General features: G+C 42.7%; 1 protein-coding gene across 1 annotated transcript in view; it reads right to left on the reverse strand.

Moving 5' to 3' along the window:
• The window catches only part of fam189b (family with sequence similarity 189 member B), a 69,234-nt gene extending 56,502 nt beyond the window's left edge, over nucleotides 1-12,732 (reverse strand). The window contains exon 1 of the mRNA XM_060921438.1: nucleotides 12,484-12,732. Coding sequence (XP_060777421.1) covers nucleotides 12,484-12,717 — 234 coding nt within the window. The 5' untranslated portion in view covers nucleotides 12,718-12,732. The remainder of the gene's footprint in view (nucleotides 1-12,483) is intronic.
• Nucleotides 12,733-18,536: the final 5,804 nt, after the last annotated feature.

The following is an 18,536-nucleotide window of genomic DNA, read 5'->3' on the forward strand; positions in this document are numbered from 1 at the left end:
TCAAATATAAACTGCCTGTTTAAGGTCCTGCCAAGGCAACTCATTTGATGTTCAAGTCAGCACTTTGGGTGGACCACTCCAAAACACCAATTTTGTCTATTCAGAAGTGGGCATGTTTTGGATCATCTTTGTCTTGCTGCATAACCGAACTGCACTTGAGCTTCAGATAATGGACTGATGACTGGATCTTCTCCTTTAGGATTTTCTGTTAGAGAGCCAAATTCATGGTTCAACTAGCAAAGCATCCCCATACCATCACACTACCCCATCATACTAGACTCTTGGTATGATATTCTTATTGTGGAATGCTGTGATAGCTTTTATGGCCAATTGTTATCAGACTCATGTCTTCCAAAAAGGTCCACTTTCGACTCATCAGTCCACAGAACATTATCTCAAAAGACATGAGTGTCATCAAGTTGTTTCTTGGCAAATATGAGGCAAGCCTTTATGTTCCTTTTGTTAACCAGGGGTTTTCACCTTGTATCTCTTCTACAAATACTATTTTTGCCCAGACTCTTTCTCATGGTGGAATTATGAATGCTGACCTTATCTGCAATTCTTTAGATGCTCTTCTCTGACTTCCTGGATGATTCAGTCATTGAAACATTTTTGGAGAAATTTTAAGTAGGCCACGCTTCCAGCTAGATTGACCACGCTTTCCAAGGTTTTATCTCTATTTGGAGATAAAATCTCGCACTGTGGTTTGCAGGAGTCCCAGAGCCTTAGAAATGTCTTTGTAACCCTTTCTAGTGTGATTATATTTAAATAACTTTCCTTCTCATATCTTCATACTTGCCGACCCTCCCGATTTCGGCCGGAGGCTCCCAATTTTAGCCTCCGTCTCCCGCCTTCCGATCGTATTTGTTAAAAACTGGATAATCTCCCGGTTTTGGGAAATCCCTACAGCCAAGTTAAAAATACTCCCGATTATGTCCAATCAGAATCGTATGAGAAACACTGCTGACGTCAACTGATTTTTAACCAATCAAGGAACAGAACGACAGTCACTTCCGTAATGTAGGATTCACCCAGGCTGTCCGACATTTTTTACAAGCAGTCATTCATCATAGCCACTAAACCCAAAACGGCAAAAATATGAATGCAAATACCAGGTTGCATGGGAGAATGAATTTCCATGGATAAGCAAATGTTCGACCAGCCAGTTACACATTTTAAGGTAAAGATACTTTAAATCAGAATATAATGGACATTTGAGTGTGAAATTAAACTAGTCTTCCATACCATTTCAGAAACAAACTGTACAACTTCTAAAGTGTTTAGTGAAATTTTGCATGACAGAGAATTTGTTTGATGAGTGTATTAGTGCTATTTTGAATTTATGTTTGAAAGTTTCAATTGAAAGTTTACAAGTAAATAAATTTTTCGGACTATAAGTCGCACTTTTTTTCATGGTTCGGCTGGCCATGCGACTTATACTCCGGTGCGACGTATATATGTTTGTTTGTTTGTTTTTTTCACCGCGGAATAACTGGAGCTGATGCTGAGTCTGACGACAGCCACGCAGAAGAAGAGGAAACGGCGCTTCATCTGCCGCTGGAGGCAGAGTTGTTCAGAAGCGACACCGAGGATGAGGAATTCAATGGATTTGCTGATTTGGAGTGAAATCATCAGCTTGATAAACTTGACTGACCTGTGTTTTATTATTAATGATAGGCCTATAGTTATTTAAATAAGTTATGTAGTGATTTTAGGCAGTGCTTAATTTGTGAAGTGGGAGGTCCCAGAACGCAGGAGGTGGGTGGGTCCGGCGACTCAAAAAAAAAAAAAAAAGGCGGGGGATGGTTTCCTATAACTTTACGCACATGCGCTTATTGTGTGTGTAAAATAATTATAATAATAATAATAATAATAATAATAATATCAGACATTATGATCTGAGAAAACGCTTTAGTGACAAACAGTTACAGACAGTAATATGTCGTGATATTATATTATAAAATATTAATTTTTATTAGTCTATATATTAAATTATATATTACATTTATCTTCTAAAATAACAGACTGTACTCATCACAACCGGTTTATTTCACCATTGGAGATCAGATCACACAAGACATGAGTTAAATGACTCATTTTAAGGATTTAAGTAGGGGATTTAAAAGCAGTTGTTGTTGTTTTTTTTTCACTAGACGGTTGTTTTTACTACCATACCTGTCTTTGGAGATGATATACTTATAGCCTACTTGGCCTCTGATTTGATGAAATAAAATTCGACAAAAATGAAGAATGACACTCCTCAATGATGACTACAGCTTTAATAACAAAGATGAAAGAGCCATGGGGCGATAATAAGCCCTACCGGTAAAAATATTCTAAAAGCAAACTGATTAATGCATCAGTAATAGGCTACTAATATTAGTAATAATAATAATAATAATAATAATATAGGGGCGGCACGGTGGTGTAGTGGTTAGCGCTGTCGCCTCACAGCAAGAAGGTCCTGGGTTCGAGCCCCGGGGCCGGCGAGGGCCTTTCTGTGTGGAGTTTGCATGTTCTCCCCGTGTCCGCGTGGGTTTCCTCCGGGTGCTCCGGTTTCCCCCACAGCCCAAAGACATGCAGGTTAGGTTAACTGATGACTCTAAATTGACCGTAGGTGTGAGTGTGAATGGTTGTCTGTGTCTATGTGTCAGCCCTGTGATGACCTGGCGACTTGTCCAGGGTGTACCCCGCCTTTCGCCCGTGGTCAGCTGGGATGGGCTCCAGCTTGCCTGCGACCCTGTAGAAGGATTAAGCGGCTAGAGATAATGAGATGAGATGAGATAATAATATAGGCTATTAGTAATAACGATAGTGATAGTATTAAAGATAGTAGTAGATATTTAAAATAATCAGACTAGGCTACTTACAGGGCAAAGGGCGCGTTATCACTGCTCAGCTGTTCGTTTATTAAATAAACAATGCAGTCGCGCAGTAACCACGCGCCGCTTATCAGATAGAATCACAGATTCTATGGATAGAATAACCCTTCAAAAAAGTGTGACTTATAGTCCGGTGCGATGTATATATGTTTTTTTCGTCTTCATAATGCATTTTTTGGCTGATGCAACTTAAACTCCGGAGCGACGTATAGTCCGGAAAATACGGTATCTGGAAAGTGATCGATTTTGATAAAGTTTTGAGGTTTTAAGTGAAACTAGTGAGTGTATTTTGGTAGTACTAAAATTCTGCATTCGAGTGAATTTCTTTGTGGAGTATATTTTGATAGTATGGTAGTATTTATAGTGCCATTTTTAAATTTTGTTTGAAAACTTTCAGTCAAAGTTTGCAAATGAGCAAATTCCTTTGATGCATTCCGATAGGATTTTGATAGTATTTCTAGTGCTTTTTAAAAATTCTGTTGGAAAGTGTTTAGTGAGAGAGATGCATTTTAGTATTACTAAGACAGTGCAGTATTTATTTAATTGAGTTGTTACTATTTTGGTTAAATCTTATTAAAATTTTATTTAATTTATATATGATATTATAGGGGCGGCACGGTGGTGTAGTGGTTAGCAGTGTCGCCTCACAGCAACAAGGTCCGGGTTCGAGCCTCGTGGCCGACGAGGGCCTTTCTGTGTGGAGTTTGCATGTTGTCTGCGTGGGTTTCCTCTGGGTGCTCTGGTTTCCCCCACAGTCCAAAGACATGCAGATTGGGTTAACTGGTGACTCTAAATTGACCGTAGGTGTGAATGAGAGTGTGAATGGTTTATGTGTCAGCCCTGTGATGACCTGGCGACTTGTCCAGGGTGTACCCCGCCTTTCGCCCGTAGTCAGCTGGGATAGGCTCCAGCTGGGATAGGCTCCAGCTTGCCTGCGACCCTGTAGAATAGGATAAAGCGGCTAGAGATAATGAGATGAGATTATATTATAGTTCTCTGTATTTTTACGAGCTTACAGAAGGAAAACACATTTGATGCAATCCAATAATACTTTCATACACTGTGACTATTTTAAGAAATTATAAACATTCTTCTAAAGCATCACTTGTGTTATTTTCTGTGGGTCTCTGTATGTATACAATATTGAGGTATGAGATTTTTCGGCTAAAAATCTGATTTAAGACTTCCCTTTCATTGTTGTTAAAATTCAAGACGAGTATTATATCAGATTTTTCACTCTGAGCTGTCTCATGCCTGATACATGAATCCCATAACCTACAGTAATTGATAGAACAATATCAACAATTCAAATACTCTTTAATTGTATAAATTTCAAATGGTTTGCAATTAATTGGGATACACTGTTTTTATCATTTCAACCGCGCATCATACCCTCGTCCAATTGAAAATGTCGTTCACGCACTTTTCTCCCCCATGAGAATTTTGAAAAGTTGGCAAGTATGCATCTTCTGGAAGTTCTTTTGATTGTGGCATAGTGTGCTGCTTGTTGAGACCTGTTGGCCTATTTCGCATTGCTAGAAAGTTTCTATTTAAGTAATGTTTTAGAGTCAAAAGGCTAGTAGAAATCAAGCCTGGGTCTGTCTAATCTAATTGAACCAAATTATCAATTACATTTAGTTAACTGATTGAGTAACTGAGGGGAAAATTACTTTTTCACAAAGGGTCATTTGGTGATGGATTAATTTTACCTTCAATAAATGAAATCAAAAAGTTGGGACGCTGTGGAAACTGTAAATAAAAACAGAATGTGATAATCTGCAAATCATGGAAACCCTATATTTCATTGAAAATAGTACAAAAACAACATATCAAATGTGAAACTGATCTTTTTTTTTAATATATGCTCATTTTGAATTTGATGTCAGTAACACATTTTAAAAAAATTTGTGACAGGGGCATGTTTACCACTGTGTTGCATCACCTCTACTTTGAACAACACTCTGTAAACGTTTGGGAACTGAGAAGACCAATTGCTTTAGTTTTGAAAGAGAAATGTTGTCCCATTCTTGCCTGTTATACAGTTTCACTTGCTCAACAGTTCGGGGTCTCCTTTGTCGTATTTTGCGTTTCATAATGCGCCAAATGTTTTAAATGGGAGACAGGTCTGGACTGCAGGCAGGCCAGTTTAGTACCCAAACTCTTTTACTACAGAGCCATGCAGTTTTAATATGTGCAGAAAGCAGTTTGGGATTGTCTTGGTGAAAGAAGGAAGGCCTTCCCTGAAAAAGATTTTGTCTGGATGGCAGCATAATGCTCTGAAACCTGTATATATTATTCAGCATTAATGATGCCTTCCCAGATGTGCAAGCCACCCATGTCATGTGCACTAACACACCCTCACACCATCACAGATGCTGGCTTTTGAACTGTGCACTGATAACAAGCCGGATGGTCCCTCTCCTCTTTAGCCTGGAGGACGTGGTGTCCATGATTTCTAAAAATAATTTCTACTTCTATTTTTACAGTTTACACAGAATCCCAACTTTTTTGGAATTGGGGGTTGTACATTTTATTGAAGATCTTAAACTATTAAGTGTGACAAAAATGCAAAAACAAAAGAAATCAGGAAGGGAGCAATTATTTTTTCACATTGTATAACAGTTTATGCACTACCATGTTGTAACTAGTTTCTACACCTGTACACAGACAAAGAGTGTAAAACACTATCTCTCATCACTACTGACCCATGTATCATCACCTTGCATGAATTCTCTAGAATTTTGTCATTTGCATAAATTACTTTTATTTTCCCCTCTGTGAAAAAAACTGTGAACATGAAAAATACTATTATTATAAAAATTATTAAATTATTAGCCATTTTTAAATATGCTTTGATAATTTACAACATTTCTTTAATTTGGAAGTGTTGTGTCCTCTCTCAGCCACCGTTAAAATGTCACTTTTATTCCATACCACTTTTTCCACGTATTCTATAACGTAATGTTTTCTGCCTTTGTGGAGATTCTGTGCGTTCTCTCATAACCTTTTTCCACCAACAGGGAACGGGTTTTTGAACCGGTTCTGTTCAGGATTCTTTGAACCTTGGTGCCTGCTAGCAACCCGACCCATGCTTTCGCCAGTTTTAAGCAGAACTGCTGTAATCAAGGATGCATCATGAACAGAGGATGTTGCACAATTCACAACAGGAGTAAACAGTAGAACCAAGATGGCGGTGCGCACTGATTACCTCCAAGGTTTTGTTCTGTTATTGTAGATATGTTTTCATTCCATTTTTTCTGAAGATGTCTCCTTTTCCATTGCGTTCTCTATTGCTGTGCTCTGCTTCCTCTCCAAACTAATGACATGCCCACTGATGACATCATGGTTTGTGCTGGAAAAACCAATCCATCCATTATCTGTAGCTGCTTATCCTGTGCAGGGTTGTGGGCAAGCTGGAGCCTATCCCAGCTGACTATGGGCGAGAGGCAGGGTACACCCCGGACAAGTGGCCAGATCATCGCAGGGCTGACACATAGAGACACACAACCGTTCACACTCACCTATAGTCAATTTAGAATCACCAATTAGCCTAACCTGCATGTATTTGGACTGTGGGGGAAAATGGAGCACCCAGAGGAAACCCACGCAGACACAGGGAGAACATGCAAACTCCACATAGAAAGGTCCCCGTCGGCCACTGGACTTGAACCCAGAACTTTCTTGCTGTGAGGCGACAGTGCTAACCACTACGCCACCGTGCCACCCACTGGAAAAAACAGCTTCCAGCTGGGAACCAACATTTCAGGTTCTGACCCTATTTATTCTTGATCAAAATGTTCTGAACAGTTCAAAATTTGGTGCACAAATAAGAACAGAACCCATTCCCTGTTGGTTGAAAAGGGGTAACTGTTTCTTTGTTGGTTTTCTTCAGGTTGTCTGGTTTTCTCCCATGCTGATAGGTGGACTATCTAAACGGGCCCTAGCTTCTTCTTCTTTCATAGGCAACATCACACAACATCGTACAGCTGCTGCAGCTAAATTATTGTGTCCTGTTTGGGGTTTCTCAGTTCAACGTGTGCATTCTCAGGGGGTGGAGGATGGGACACTCGTGCAAAATATGCTCGGCAGTCTGCTTCAGGTTGCCATGCGTACATGCTGCGGATGGATGCAGCCCCCAGTGGTGTATGTTCATACCGAACCGGCCAATCCCCATGCACAGACAGTTAAGTGTGACCCACTCTCTCTCCTAGTGGTGGTTTTCCATCCAGGGTGATGTTGAGTTGGATGAATTGGGGGTTTGCTGCCAGTCAGTCTTCCACTGGTCAAGAGTGCTGAAGTTGTAGCCACTCAGGGACACTGCATGGCGGAAGAAAGGGCCCAAGTTTTTGACCTGCACATGGTGAGCCCTGGAAACTGACTTCAGTCTGATGATTTGAAGACAGCAGAATGACAACACCAGAGACAGCAACAGCAATTGGTCCTAGGTGTGTGTGTGTGTGTGTGTGTGTGTGTGTGTGTGTGTGTGTGTGTGTGTGTGTGTACCGCCCTGCAACGGACTGGCATCCCATCCAGCATTCCACTGTAAATGTTTCTGTGGCATAGTAGTATTTTCATAAAATGTCATGACAGGTTATTTGAATGTGTGTGTATAATAATAATAATAATAATAATAATAATAATAAAGTGATTCACATTAGTATTTTCCGGTTTATTTATTTATTTATTTATTATTATTATTATTATTATTATTATCATTATTATCATACAGCTAAATCAGGGCTTTTCAAAGTGTGGGGCGCCCCCCGGGGGGGGCGCAACGTGAGGAAAAATAAACCAGAATAAGTTACTATTGCGGACATTTAGCGAACTTCAGCTAGCCTTTACCAGAGACAAAATGGATCGATTTTTAGTACCTAAAGCTACAGTGAGTGAGGAGACAGAGTCTGGGCCAAGCAAAAAAACAGAGCCTCCAGGATGTTGCGATTTGCAACTTCAACGCAAATTCAACCAATCCCCGCGAATTCAGGGCGGTGTTGCAATTATATCCAATCACCGCAAATTTGACCAATCGTTGGCGTCGTCTTGAGGTGACGTCGACAAACTGCCTTCCGCCTTACTTCCGTGTATACGTTCAAGAGAAGCAGCATGCGCGCAGTGTTGCCAGATTGGGCGGTTTCAAGTGCATTTTGGCGGGTTTTGAACATATTTTGGACTGGAAAAGTCAGCAGTATCTGGCAACATTGCATGATGTGCGAGTCAGTGTTTATATAGGCTTAAATTCTGTTACTGAAAGTGTGTTATGTTTACAGTGAAGGACTGTGTGCACTTTATTTTTTTTTTTTACTTAATACAAGAAATTAATGGATGCCAACATTTTTGCCAAAATGGTATTTTATTTTCCATTGTTTAGGCAGCTTCAGCATCATACTGTGAGATTCTGTTCAAATTGTTTTTTTTTTCTTCTATGAAGCCTGAGCCATTTATTTTATTAGTTTATAATTATTGTTTAATTTAGTCTTCAGGAGAGACTGCCTGCACACAGTACTAGTATTAATAGTTTTTTTTCTTACATGAAAGCTGAGGCATTTATATTATATTTTAAGGTAACTTCATGTTGTGCTGTGAGGTTCTATGCACTTTAACTTTTGAACCAACAGGTGCATTTGGATAAGTAAAGCCTATTTTTCTGCATTTTTGTAGTCCTGGTAATCTTTTATATTGGTAAAGTTGTTTATAGGACCATTTCTCAGTGTCTTTGTTTTTTTAATCAATAGTTTTTCAGTAATAACTTAATATTTAACATATCACTCAATTTTAATCACAAAAAGAGAAAATCGCAACAATTTCTCGCAACTTTCACTTCCTCCCGCAATGTAATCGCAACAAAAACCTAAAAAACACCACAACTTTCATCGCAATTTTTTGGAAACCCCCGCAACATCAGACATTTTAGCCCGCAACAATCACAAAAAAGGCCCGCGGAATCCTGGGGGGACTGAAAAAAGAAGGAAGTATGACCACGATTATTTAAAGTTTGGATTTTCATGGACTGGATCTGAAGATGCCCCACTGCCACAGTGTGTTGTCTGCCAAGAGGTGCTAGCTAACGATGCTATGAGATGTTTAAAATGTGTAAAACAAGATGTTTTAAAAAGCACAGATTTTTAAAATGTGAAAAAGAAAAAAAATGTGTACAACAACCATTTTTTAAAAATACAAATGGAACATTAAGTATAGCAACAACAAAAATTGTAAGGGGGGCGCTGTTGTTTATTTGCTCTCCGAGGGAGGGCTGACTCTCCCACACTTTGAAAACCCCTGAGCTAAATGATGGCGGTGCGCATGGTTGCAGCGGCTCACGGCTCTCCTTTTCAGTGCTCTTTTTTGTTATTATTGTATTTCTTTCTGCACCATCGGTTCTGCGAACATCCAGTACACCCGCCAGACACTTTTGGACATCGGTGACCAATACCAGATATCTGTTTTGAGCGATTTTCACTACTCGCATAACATCTCAGATGACATAGCGAGACCACCGGGCTCTCCGTGGATTGTTATCGGGTCTAGGAGGCGGCGCAGACTGAGGAGGGAGAGGAAGCAGAAGTGGGGCCGCAGGTCCGGTATTATGCTAAGGCTAAGAAAACAACCACAAAAGCCACCTCTACCGAGCCTGTATCTCTCCAATGCTAGATCCCTGGTGCATAAAACGGACGACCTGGAATTACAACTCGCTGGAAATTGCTATGCTCGTGACTGCTGTATTTTGATTAATCACCGAAACCTGGCTTCACCCGGGAATTCCCGATGCTAGCTTGCAGCTAGCAGGTTGCACTCTGCTCCGCTGGGACAGGACTGAGGACTCCGGTAAGAGCAGAGGAGGGGGGCTCTGTATTTATGTACATGATAACTGGTGTAACAACGGAACAATTATAGACAAACACTGTTCCCCAGACCTCAAGTACATGTCTGTAAGATTCCAGCCTTTTTTTCTACCAAGAGAGCTAATTGTAGTGATTGTCATGGCTGTGTATATTCCACCCGACGCCAGTGTAAACACAGCACTTTCTCTCCTGCTGAACACCATAAATGAACAGCAGCAAGCCCACTCCGACGGTGTTCACATAATTGCAGAAGACTTTAATAAGGCCAATTTGAAGACTGTACTGCCGAAGTTCTATCAACATGTCAAGTGTTCTATTAGAGGGGAGAACACTTTGGATCATGTTTACTCCAACATCAGGCACGCGTACAGAGCCATACCCCTCCCCCACCTCGGCCAATCAGACCATCTTTCCTTCCTGCTCTCCCCAGCCTACACCCCCCTCAGACGCAGAGCCAGGCCCACCATTAGGAATGTTACAACCTGGCCTGACAATGCACTCTCCAAACTACAAGACTGCTTCAATCAGACAGACTGGGACTTATTTGAACACCAGGAGCTGGAGATATTCACAGGAACGGTACTGGACTATATCAAGTTCTGCATCGGGAATGTGACAGTGGACAAAAACGACCGGGTTTTCCCAAACCAGAAACCCTGGATGACCAGCCAGGTCTGCTCACTCCTCAGGGCCTGCGACGCTGCCTTCAGGTCAGGTGACAGAGCTCTGTACAGAGCTGCTCGAGCTGACCTGAAAAGAGGAATTAAAAAAGCCAAGGCGGACCATAGGATGAGTATAGAGTCCCACCTGTCCAGCAACAACACATGGGAGGTGTGGTGGGGTATACAAGACATCACAAACTTTAGAGGCTGTGATGCGTCAACAGGAGACCTGAGTGCGCTGCTGGCAGAGGAGCTAAATTGCTTCTTTGCTCGCTTTGAAATATCCCAGCAGCACTCATCTGCTCCAGCCCTGCCCCCTGCACCACTCCATTCACTGTACAGGAGCACGATGTCAGACAGATGCTCCTGGCAGTGAACCCCAAGAAAGCTACCGGCCCAGACGGAGTACCTGGCAAGGTGCTTAGAGTGTGCGCCCATCAGCTCGCCCTCACCTTCACCAGGATCTTCAACCTCTCCCTGGCTCAGGCAGTCATCCCGCCCTGCCTAAAATCAGCAACAATAATCCCAGTGCCGAAGAAGTCTCCCGTCACCAGCCTGAATGATTACCGTCCTGTGGCCCTCAGCCCGGTGATCATGAAGTGCTTCGAGAGACTAGTTCTTCAGCACATCAAGGACTACCTCCCCCCAGACTTTGACCCCCACCAGTTCGCATATCATGTGAACAGATCCACAGAGGACGCCATTGCCGTAGCTCTCCACTCTGCACTGAACCACTTGGAGCAGCGCCAGAGCTACGTCCGGATGCTCTTTGTGGATTACAGTTCAGCCTTTAACACAATAATCCCAGACATCCTCATCAGAAAACTGGACACTCTCGGCCTCCCCCGTCTCACATGTGCCTGGATAAAGGACTTTCTCATCAACTGGCCCCAGACTGAGAGACTTGGCCCCCACTTCTCCTCCACCCACACGTTGAGCACCGGCTCTCCACAGGGCTGTGCGTTGAGCCCCCTCCTGTACTGCCTCTACACCCACGACTGCAGTTCAACCCACAACAACAACCTCATCGTCAAATTTGCTGACAACACCACTGTGGTCAGACTCATCTCGAAGGGAGACGAGGCAGCCTACAGAGAGGAGGTCCTGAAGTTGGCAGCCTGGTGTTCAGACAATAACCTTGCTCTGAACACCAAGAAAACCAAGAGATCATTGTTGACTTCAGGAAGCACAGCACTGACCTAGACCCCCTTCATATCAACGGCGAGTGTGTGAAGAGGGTCCACACCTTCCGGTTTCTCGGCGTTCTCATCTCCGCCAACATCTCCTGGACAGAGAACATCACGGCAGTCATCAAGAAGGCTCAGCAGCGGCTACACTTCCTGAGAGTCCTCAGGAAGTACAACCTAGACTCCAACCTGCTGCTGACATTCTACCGCTCATCCATTGAGAGCCTGCTGACATACTGTATCACAGTATGGTACGGCAGCTGCACTGCTGCAGACAGGGAGAGGCTCCAGAGAGTAGTAAAGGCAGCACAGAAGATCATCGGCTGCCCTCTCCCCTCCCTGATGGACATTTACACCTCCCGCTGCCTCAACAGAGCTAAGAACATTACCAAGGACAGCTCCCACCCTGGCTTTGATCTGTTTGACCTGTTGCCCTCAGGGAGACGCTACAGGTGCATCAAGACAAAAACAAATAGATTCAAAAACAGCTTCTTTCCAAAAGCCATAACCACCCTGAACTCGAATATGCACTGACTTTATAGTCTAACCCCCCAGCCCCCGGACTCTCCCTGTGCAATATTTTATAATGTGCAATACCCGGACTCTCCCTGTGCAACACTTATAATGTGCAATACCAGGACTCTCCCTGTGCAATACTTATGTGCGATACCTGGACACTCTCTGTGCAATACCCCACTCCATAATGTGGAGCACCCTTTTTTTTTTTTGCACTATATTCTTTGTTCTGTGTTTTATATTGCATATTATGCTGTTTGCACTGTGATTGGAGTTGCTTTTAATCTCATTGTACATATGTATAGTGACAATAAAGGCATTCTATTCTAATTATTCTCTAACAAGCTGAGCAAGAGAGAGACAGAGAGAGAGAGAGAGAGAGAGAGATACTTACGAAGAAACCCGCCCAGAAAGGACAGGACTGTCGCACGCGGGGAGACGCGCTGAACGCCAGACTCGTGAAGCTGAACGCGAGCACCATGGCACCGAGCGCGAGGTGACACAGGCCCAGGTAGAGCAGCACCCGCGCGCTCGCCCTCGCCCTGCCGGAAGTGCCTCGGCGGCTCCCCGAAAAGGCGCGCGAGCCCGAAAGCGACGCCGCGCTGCTCGAATCAGACGGTGACGGCATTTTATTCCAGCAGAAAATGTCCAAATGACCATAAAGTGAGCTACTTTGCGAGGCGTCACATTAATAAAAGCGTCACATTTCTTTGACAATATCCGGTAACCCATTTACGAAAAACATTTTAATTCTCCCTATGCTATAGGTAGGTAGGTTTGTTTGTTTTCTTATCAAAGTTCTGGAAGTGTTTGTCGTCGCTGCATCACCGACTCAGCAGGTCTTGCGCTGACTCTGACTCTCCTCATCCTCATCTCGCGCATCCTTCCGCATCCGTGTGCCATTGCGGGTAGCAGTGGCTTCAGCAGCAGCAGGCCGCGGAGAGGGAGGGGGTGGTGGAGGAGGAGCTAACCGCCCCTTTCAGATGGTCCTCTGTCGAGGATACGGGAAGTGCTCTGGAGGTGATGAGCATCCATCCCATAATCACGTACCACTCCGTTCTTCCTCACATTAACGCTGTCCCAGTCCGCCCTGACGTTACGGTACACTATCAAATCAAATTGTCTTTGCTCTCGGTTTAATAGACACCTCAAAAAAAAAATTTTTTTTAATTAATAAAAACGCCGGATGGGTGCGTCATAGCGCGCGCGGTTTGCTCAATGCGGCACTCGGCTCACTTAGGTGCTGATTCTGCACGAGGGCGGTTGCTTAGCGACGCGCTTCTGGTCGGTAGCCAATCAGGATGTAGTAAATTGGACACGTCTGAGCCAGGCGGAGTGATGTATCCAGCATGCGCACATTGGTGCATCTCGAACTCGTGCAACTGTGCAGCGCATGAGCACAGAGGACCGCACCACAGGCCAGAAATAATAGATTATAATAATGACTAAAAAAGGAGTTACATTTTGTCGTATTGCATTTCACATCATGTCACGGAACAAATTAGGGGGTTAAAACAAGCTGATAATTTCTCTGTCTCTCTGTGAAGGTTCTCAGTCATCCAGGTCATCGCCTCCTTTAGAACGTACGATTCCTCTGTCTATTTCTGTCTCAAGGTCTCAGCAGGCTACAGCTTGGATAGGTTTCACTATTCTCTACTTGTTAGTTTGGCCATTGATAGGTATGTATATCACACACACATACATACATAAATATATATGTATATTTATGTGTGTGTGTGTGTGTGTGTGTGTGTGTGTGTGTGTGTGTGTGTGGCATGGTGGTGTAGTAGTTAACACTGTCACCTCACAGCAAGAAGGTTCTGGGTTCGAGCCCAGTGGCCGATGGGGGGCCTTTCTGTGTAGAGTTTGCATGTTCTCCCTCCGGGTGCTCCGGTTTCCCCCACAGTTCAAAGACATGCAGGTTAGGCTAATTGGTGGCTCTAAATTGACCGTAGGTGTGAATGGTTGTTTATCTCTATGTGTCAGTCCTGTGATGACCTGGCAACTTGTCCAGGGTGTACCCCGCCTCTTGCCCATAGTCAGCTAGGATAGGCTCCAGCTTGTCCGCGATCCTGCACAGGATAAGCTGTTACGGATAATGGATGGATATTTATATAAAATCTGGGGAAAAACAAAGAAAGATATGGATAAAGTAAAATCATGCAAAATGAGCTATATCTCTTAATTAAGTGTAGCCTATGTAGAACTTGAAAAATATCATGTCATGTCATGTCACCTGCTCATTCATACAGTTATCTAATCAGTCAATTATAAGGCATCAATGCAATACATAAAAGCATGCAGATACAGGTCTAGAACTTCAGTTAATGTTCACATCACACATCAGAATGGGGAAAATGTGATCTCTCTCTGTCTTTTTTTTTCTAGATATTGGTGATGAGCTGGTTTGAGTATTTCAGAAACTGATGATCTCCTGGCATTTTAACACAAAACAGTCTCTAAAGTTTACACAGAATGGTGTGAAAAATAAAAAATATATATATCCTGTGGGTCTGCAGGCTGAAACAGCTTGTTGATGAGAAAGGTCAGAGGAAAATGAGCAGACTGGTCTGAGCTGACAGGAAGTCCATCCATCCATCCATTATCTCATCTCATTATCTCTAGCCGCTTATCCTGTTCTACAGGGTCGCAGGCAAGCTGGAGCCTATCCCAGCTGACTATGGGCGAGAGGCGGGGTACACCCTGGACAAGTCGCCAGGTTATCGCAGGGCTGCCACAGAGACAAACAACCATTCACACTCACATTCACACCTACGGTCAGTTTAGAGCCACCAACTAACCTAACCTGCATGTCTTTGGACTGTGGGGAAATCTGGAGCACCCGGAGGAAACCCACGCAGACACAGGGAGAACATGCAAACTCCACACAGAAAGGCCCTCACCGGCCACTGGGCTCGAACCCAGGACCTTCTTGCTGTGAGGTGACAGTGCTAATCACTACACCACTGTGCCGCCCACAGGAAGTCTACAGTAACTCAAATAAGCACTCTTTACAAATGTGGTGAACAGAAAAGCATCTCAAACACACAACAGTCAAACCCTGAGGTGGATAACCCAGCAAACACAAAACGTTTATAAAACGTTTCATTTGGGTTGCACTAAGGTTAGGTTTTATTAAACGTTTATGAAATGTTTATGAAACGTTGGTGAAAATTTAATAAAGTCATATTTGCTGACCCGTGGCACATTTTTTATCATCTCTTGGTATTTTTAGATATTAAGATGTCATAATGATTGTATTACAATTATCAAAATAATCAGTAAATGAGTAACGTTTTATTGACGTTTTATAAACGTTCTCTTTAAAACGTTTCATTCACAACGTTTATGAAACGTTTATAAAACGTTATACATATTCGGAGACTTCTGGCTAAAACAGATAATACTAAAATTTCTACAATTAATTGTGTGATTATAAACACTACATGATGACGTTTTTAAAAAGTAACAAAAAACATGGGAATAATTTTATGGAAAATAAGTGGTTGTATAAACGTTTAATAAACGTTGAAAAAAAAACCTTCGATCTAGCTAAATATTTTTTAGATGTAGATCTAGATAGATAGATAAATCATTAAATGTGTGGCTCTAGTCTCATAATTATCAAGTATGGTTTGAATAATTTGGATAGACAACCATTCGTCGTTTTATATTTGCTAAAATACACGCCCTTTTGGCCCTGGCATTTTGTTCGCTGATTCCCTGCGCCTGCGCGACCTACGTCTTTGCGCAGGCGCAGGGACCGGAAGTAGCGCCATTTTGAGCGTGTTGCTGTTGGGACAAGATCGAGAAGGCCGGGTCCACTTAGAAGTTATCTTAGAAAATCTCCTTCATCGAAGGCTCACAGCTTTGGCCAAACAACTTATTTGATTTAATTTGCTTTTTTATTTCAACTTTTAACTGATTTTGCGCATTTGCTATGATTACATTAACTTTAATGTTTTGGTTCTTAGTAACAAGGCTTCTTTAATAAATTTAGATAAATTTTTAATACTAGTATCTTTATCATTTTTGCTGTTCATGAAGGCTTTATATGTAAATGTGAATATTGTCTATGTAAAAAAACTCTGCTCTCAAATCGGTTTTGTTGAACTTGCAAAGAGGAATGAAATAAACTTAAGTGCAATAACAAAAATGTGTTGTTATAAGTTTAACAGGTAATAACATGGGCGGCACGGTGGTGTCGTGGTTAGCGCTGTCGCCTCACAGCAAGAAGGTCCTGGGTTCGAGCCCCGGGGCCGGCGAGGGCCTTTCTGTGTGGAGTTTGCATGTTCTCCCCGTGTCCACGTGGGTTTCCTCCGGGTGCTCCGGTTTCCCCCACAGTCCAAAGACATGCAGGTTAGGTTAACTGGTGACTCTAAATTGACCGTAGGTATGAATGGTTGTCTGTGTCTATGTGTCAGCCCTGTGATGACCTGGCGACTTGTCCAGGGTGTACCCCGCCTTTCGCCCGTAGTCAGCTGGGATAGGCTCCAGCTTGCCTGCGACCCTGTAGAAGGATAAAGCGGCTAGAGATAATGAGATGAGATGAGGTATTAACATGTTTCTAATAACGTTTCTAAAACATTTCTTTAATGTTTTTAAATGGTTTTAAGAAACGTTTATACAATGTTTTAAAAAACGTTTCTGAAACGTTTCCAGAATGTTGTATGATGGTTTCCAGAATGTTTTTCAAACGTTTATATAACGTTTTTCAAATGTTTATAAAACGAAAAAATTGTCCACAAATTTTCGTTTTATAAACGTTATTTTGTAACGTTTCTGAAACGTTAGCCAAACGTTTATACAATGTTATATAAACGTTTTTGTGTTTGCTGGGTAAGCTACAACAGCAGATGACCACATCAGGTTCCACTGCTGTCAGCCAAGAACATGAATCTGAGGCTATCATGGGCACAGGTTCACCCAAACTGAACAGTTGAAGACTGGAGAAAGACCAGATGATTTTTTTCTAATCTTCAACTGTCCATTTTCTGTGAGCCTGTGCCCATGATAGCCTCAAATTCCTGTTCTTGGCTGACAGAAGTGGAACCTGACATGGTGTTCTGCTGTTGTACTCCATCCACTTCAAGATTCAATGTTTTGTGCATGCTGAGATGCTTTTCTGCTCACCACAATTGTAAAGAGTGATTATATAAGTTGCTATAGCCTTCCTGGCAGCTCAAACCAATCTGGCCATTTTCCTCAGACCTCTCCTATCAACAAGACATTTCCACCCACAGAACTGTTGCTAATTCAGTGTTTGTTTTTCACACCATGCTGTGTAAACTCTACAGACTGTTGTGTGTGAAAACCCCAGGAGATCAGCAGTTTTTGAAATACTCAAACCAGTCCATCTGGCACCAACACCCATGCCACAGTGAAAGTCACAGAGATCACAATTTTTCCTATTCTGATGTTTGAAGTGAATTCACTCACTCACTATCCGTTTTGAGTCAGTTGACACGTCAGAAGTGTGTGTGACTAGCAGTCTTCAGCAGAGCTCTCCTTTCAGCACGGTCTTGAGTTACCTTCTCTGCGATATTCCATAGCTTCCAGTCAGCACGGACAGATTCTTTCCAGCTTTTTCGAGGTTGGCCACAGTTGTTCGCTCCTTCAGCTTCCAAGGTAATAGATCTGTTGATCCAAGAATTACTGCGTTGGACGTGTCCAAACCAATGGAAACGATTGCATCTGAGGACAGTGTCAAGGTGACGGAGGTTCAGCATCTGTAGAAGAGAAGACATGCTAATTTGTGTTCCTCTTTTGACATTGCACATCCACAAAAGTATGGCTCTTTCATTATGCTCAAGCCGTTTTGGTCATCTCTTTGGAGTGTCCAACATTCAGATCTGTATTGGTGCTACACACACAACTGCTGTATAGTTGACCACGGGTATGAAGCGAGACAGCTTTGCAGGTTAACAATGGCAGCAGCTCTCTAAACTTTCCCCAAGCAGAATGAGTTCTGATAATCGTTACCAGTTCACAACCACCTCCTAGGCAGATACCATCACCAAGGTATACGAAGCTATCGACGACCTCTAGTTTGCTACCTGCCAACATTACCTCACTGCATGGTCTTGCATCAATTGGCTGAGCTCCTCCGAGACAATGCTGACACTTGTAATCTGGGTTTTCAACTAACCTCCCCTGCACACCAGAACATCTTTTGTGTACCCAGATTTTGCAACCACTTGAGAAAATTTAATTCTGGCTAACCCCTTTTCTGCACACACCACAAGGGTATTTTCCAGAGATTCTCAGTGTGTTTAGATTATTACCAGAGATCATGACTTTGGTCTTCCCCATGTTGACTTTCAGGCCCTTTTCCTCAAGACCAATCTTCCAGCAGTTCAGCTTCTCAAGTAGTTCATCCAAGGATTCTGCGATTACGACCAGGTCATCCACATAAAGCATCTCCCAAGGACAACCAACCCAAAACTC

Source organism: Neoarius graeffei, chromosome 5 (assembly GCF_027579695.1).
Source record: "Neoarius graeffei isolate fNeoGra1 chromosome 5, fNeoGra1.pri, whole genome shotgun sequence".
Classification (NCBI taxonomy): Eukaryota; Metazoa; Chordata; class Actinopteri; order Siluriformes; family Ariidae; genus Neoarius; species Neoarius graeffei.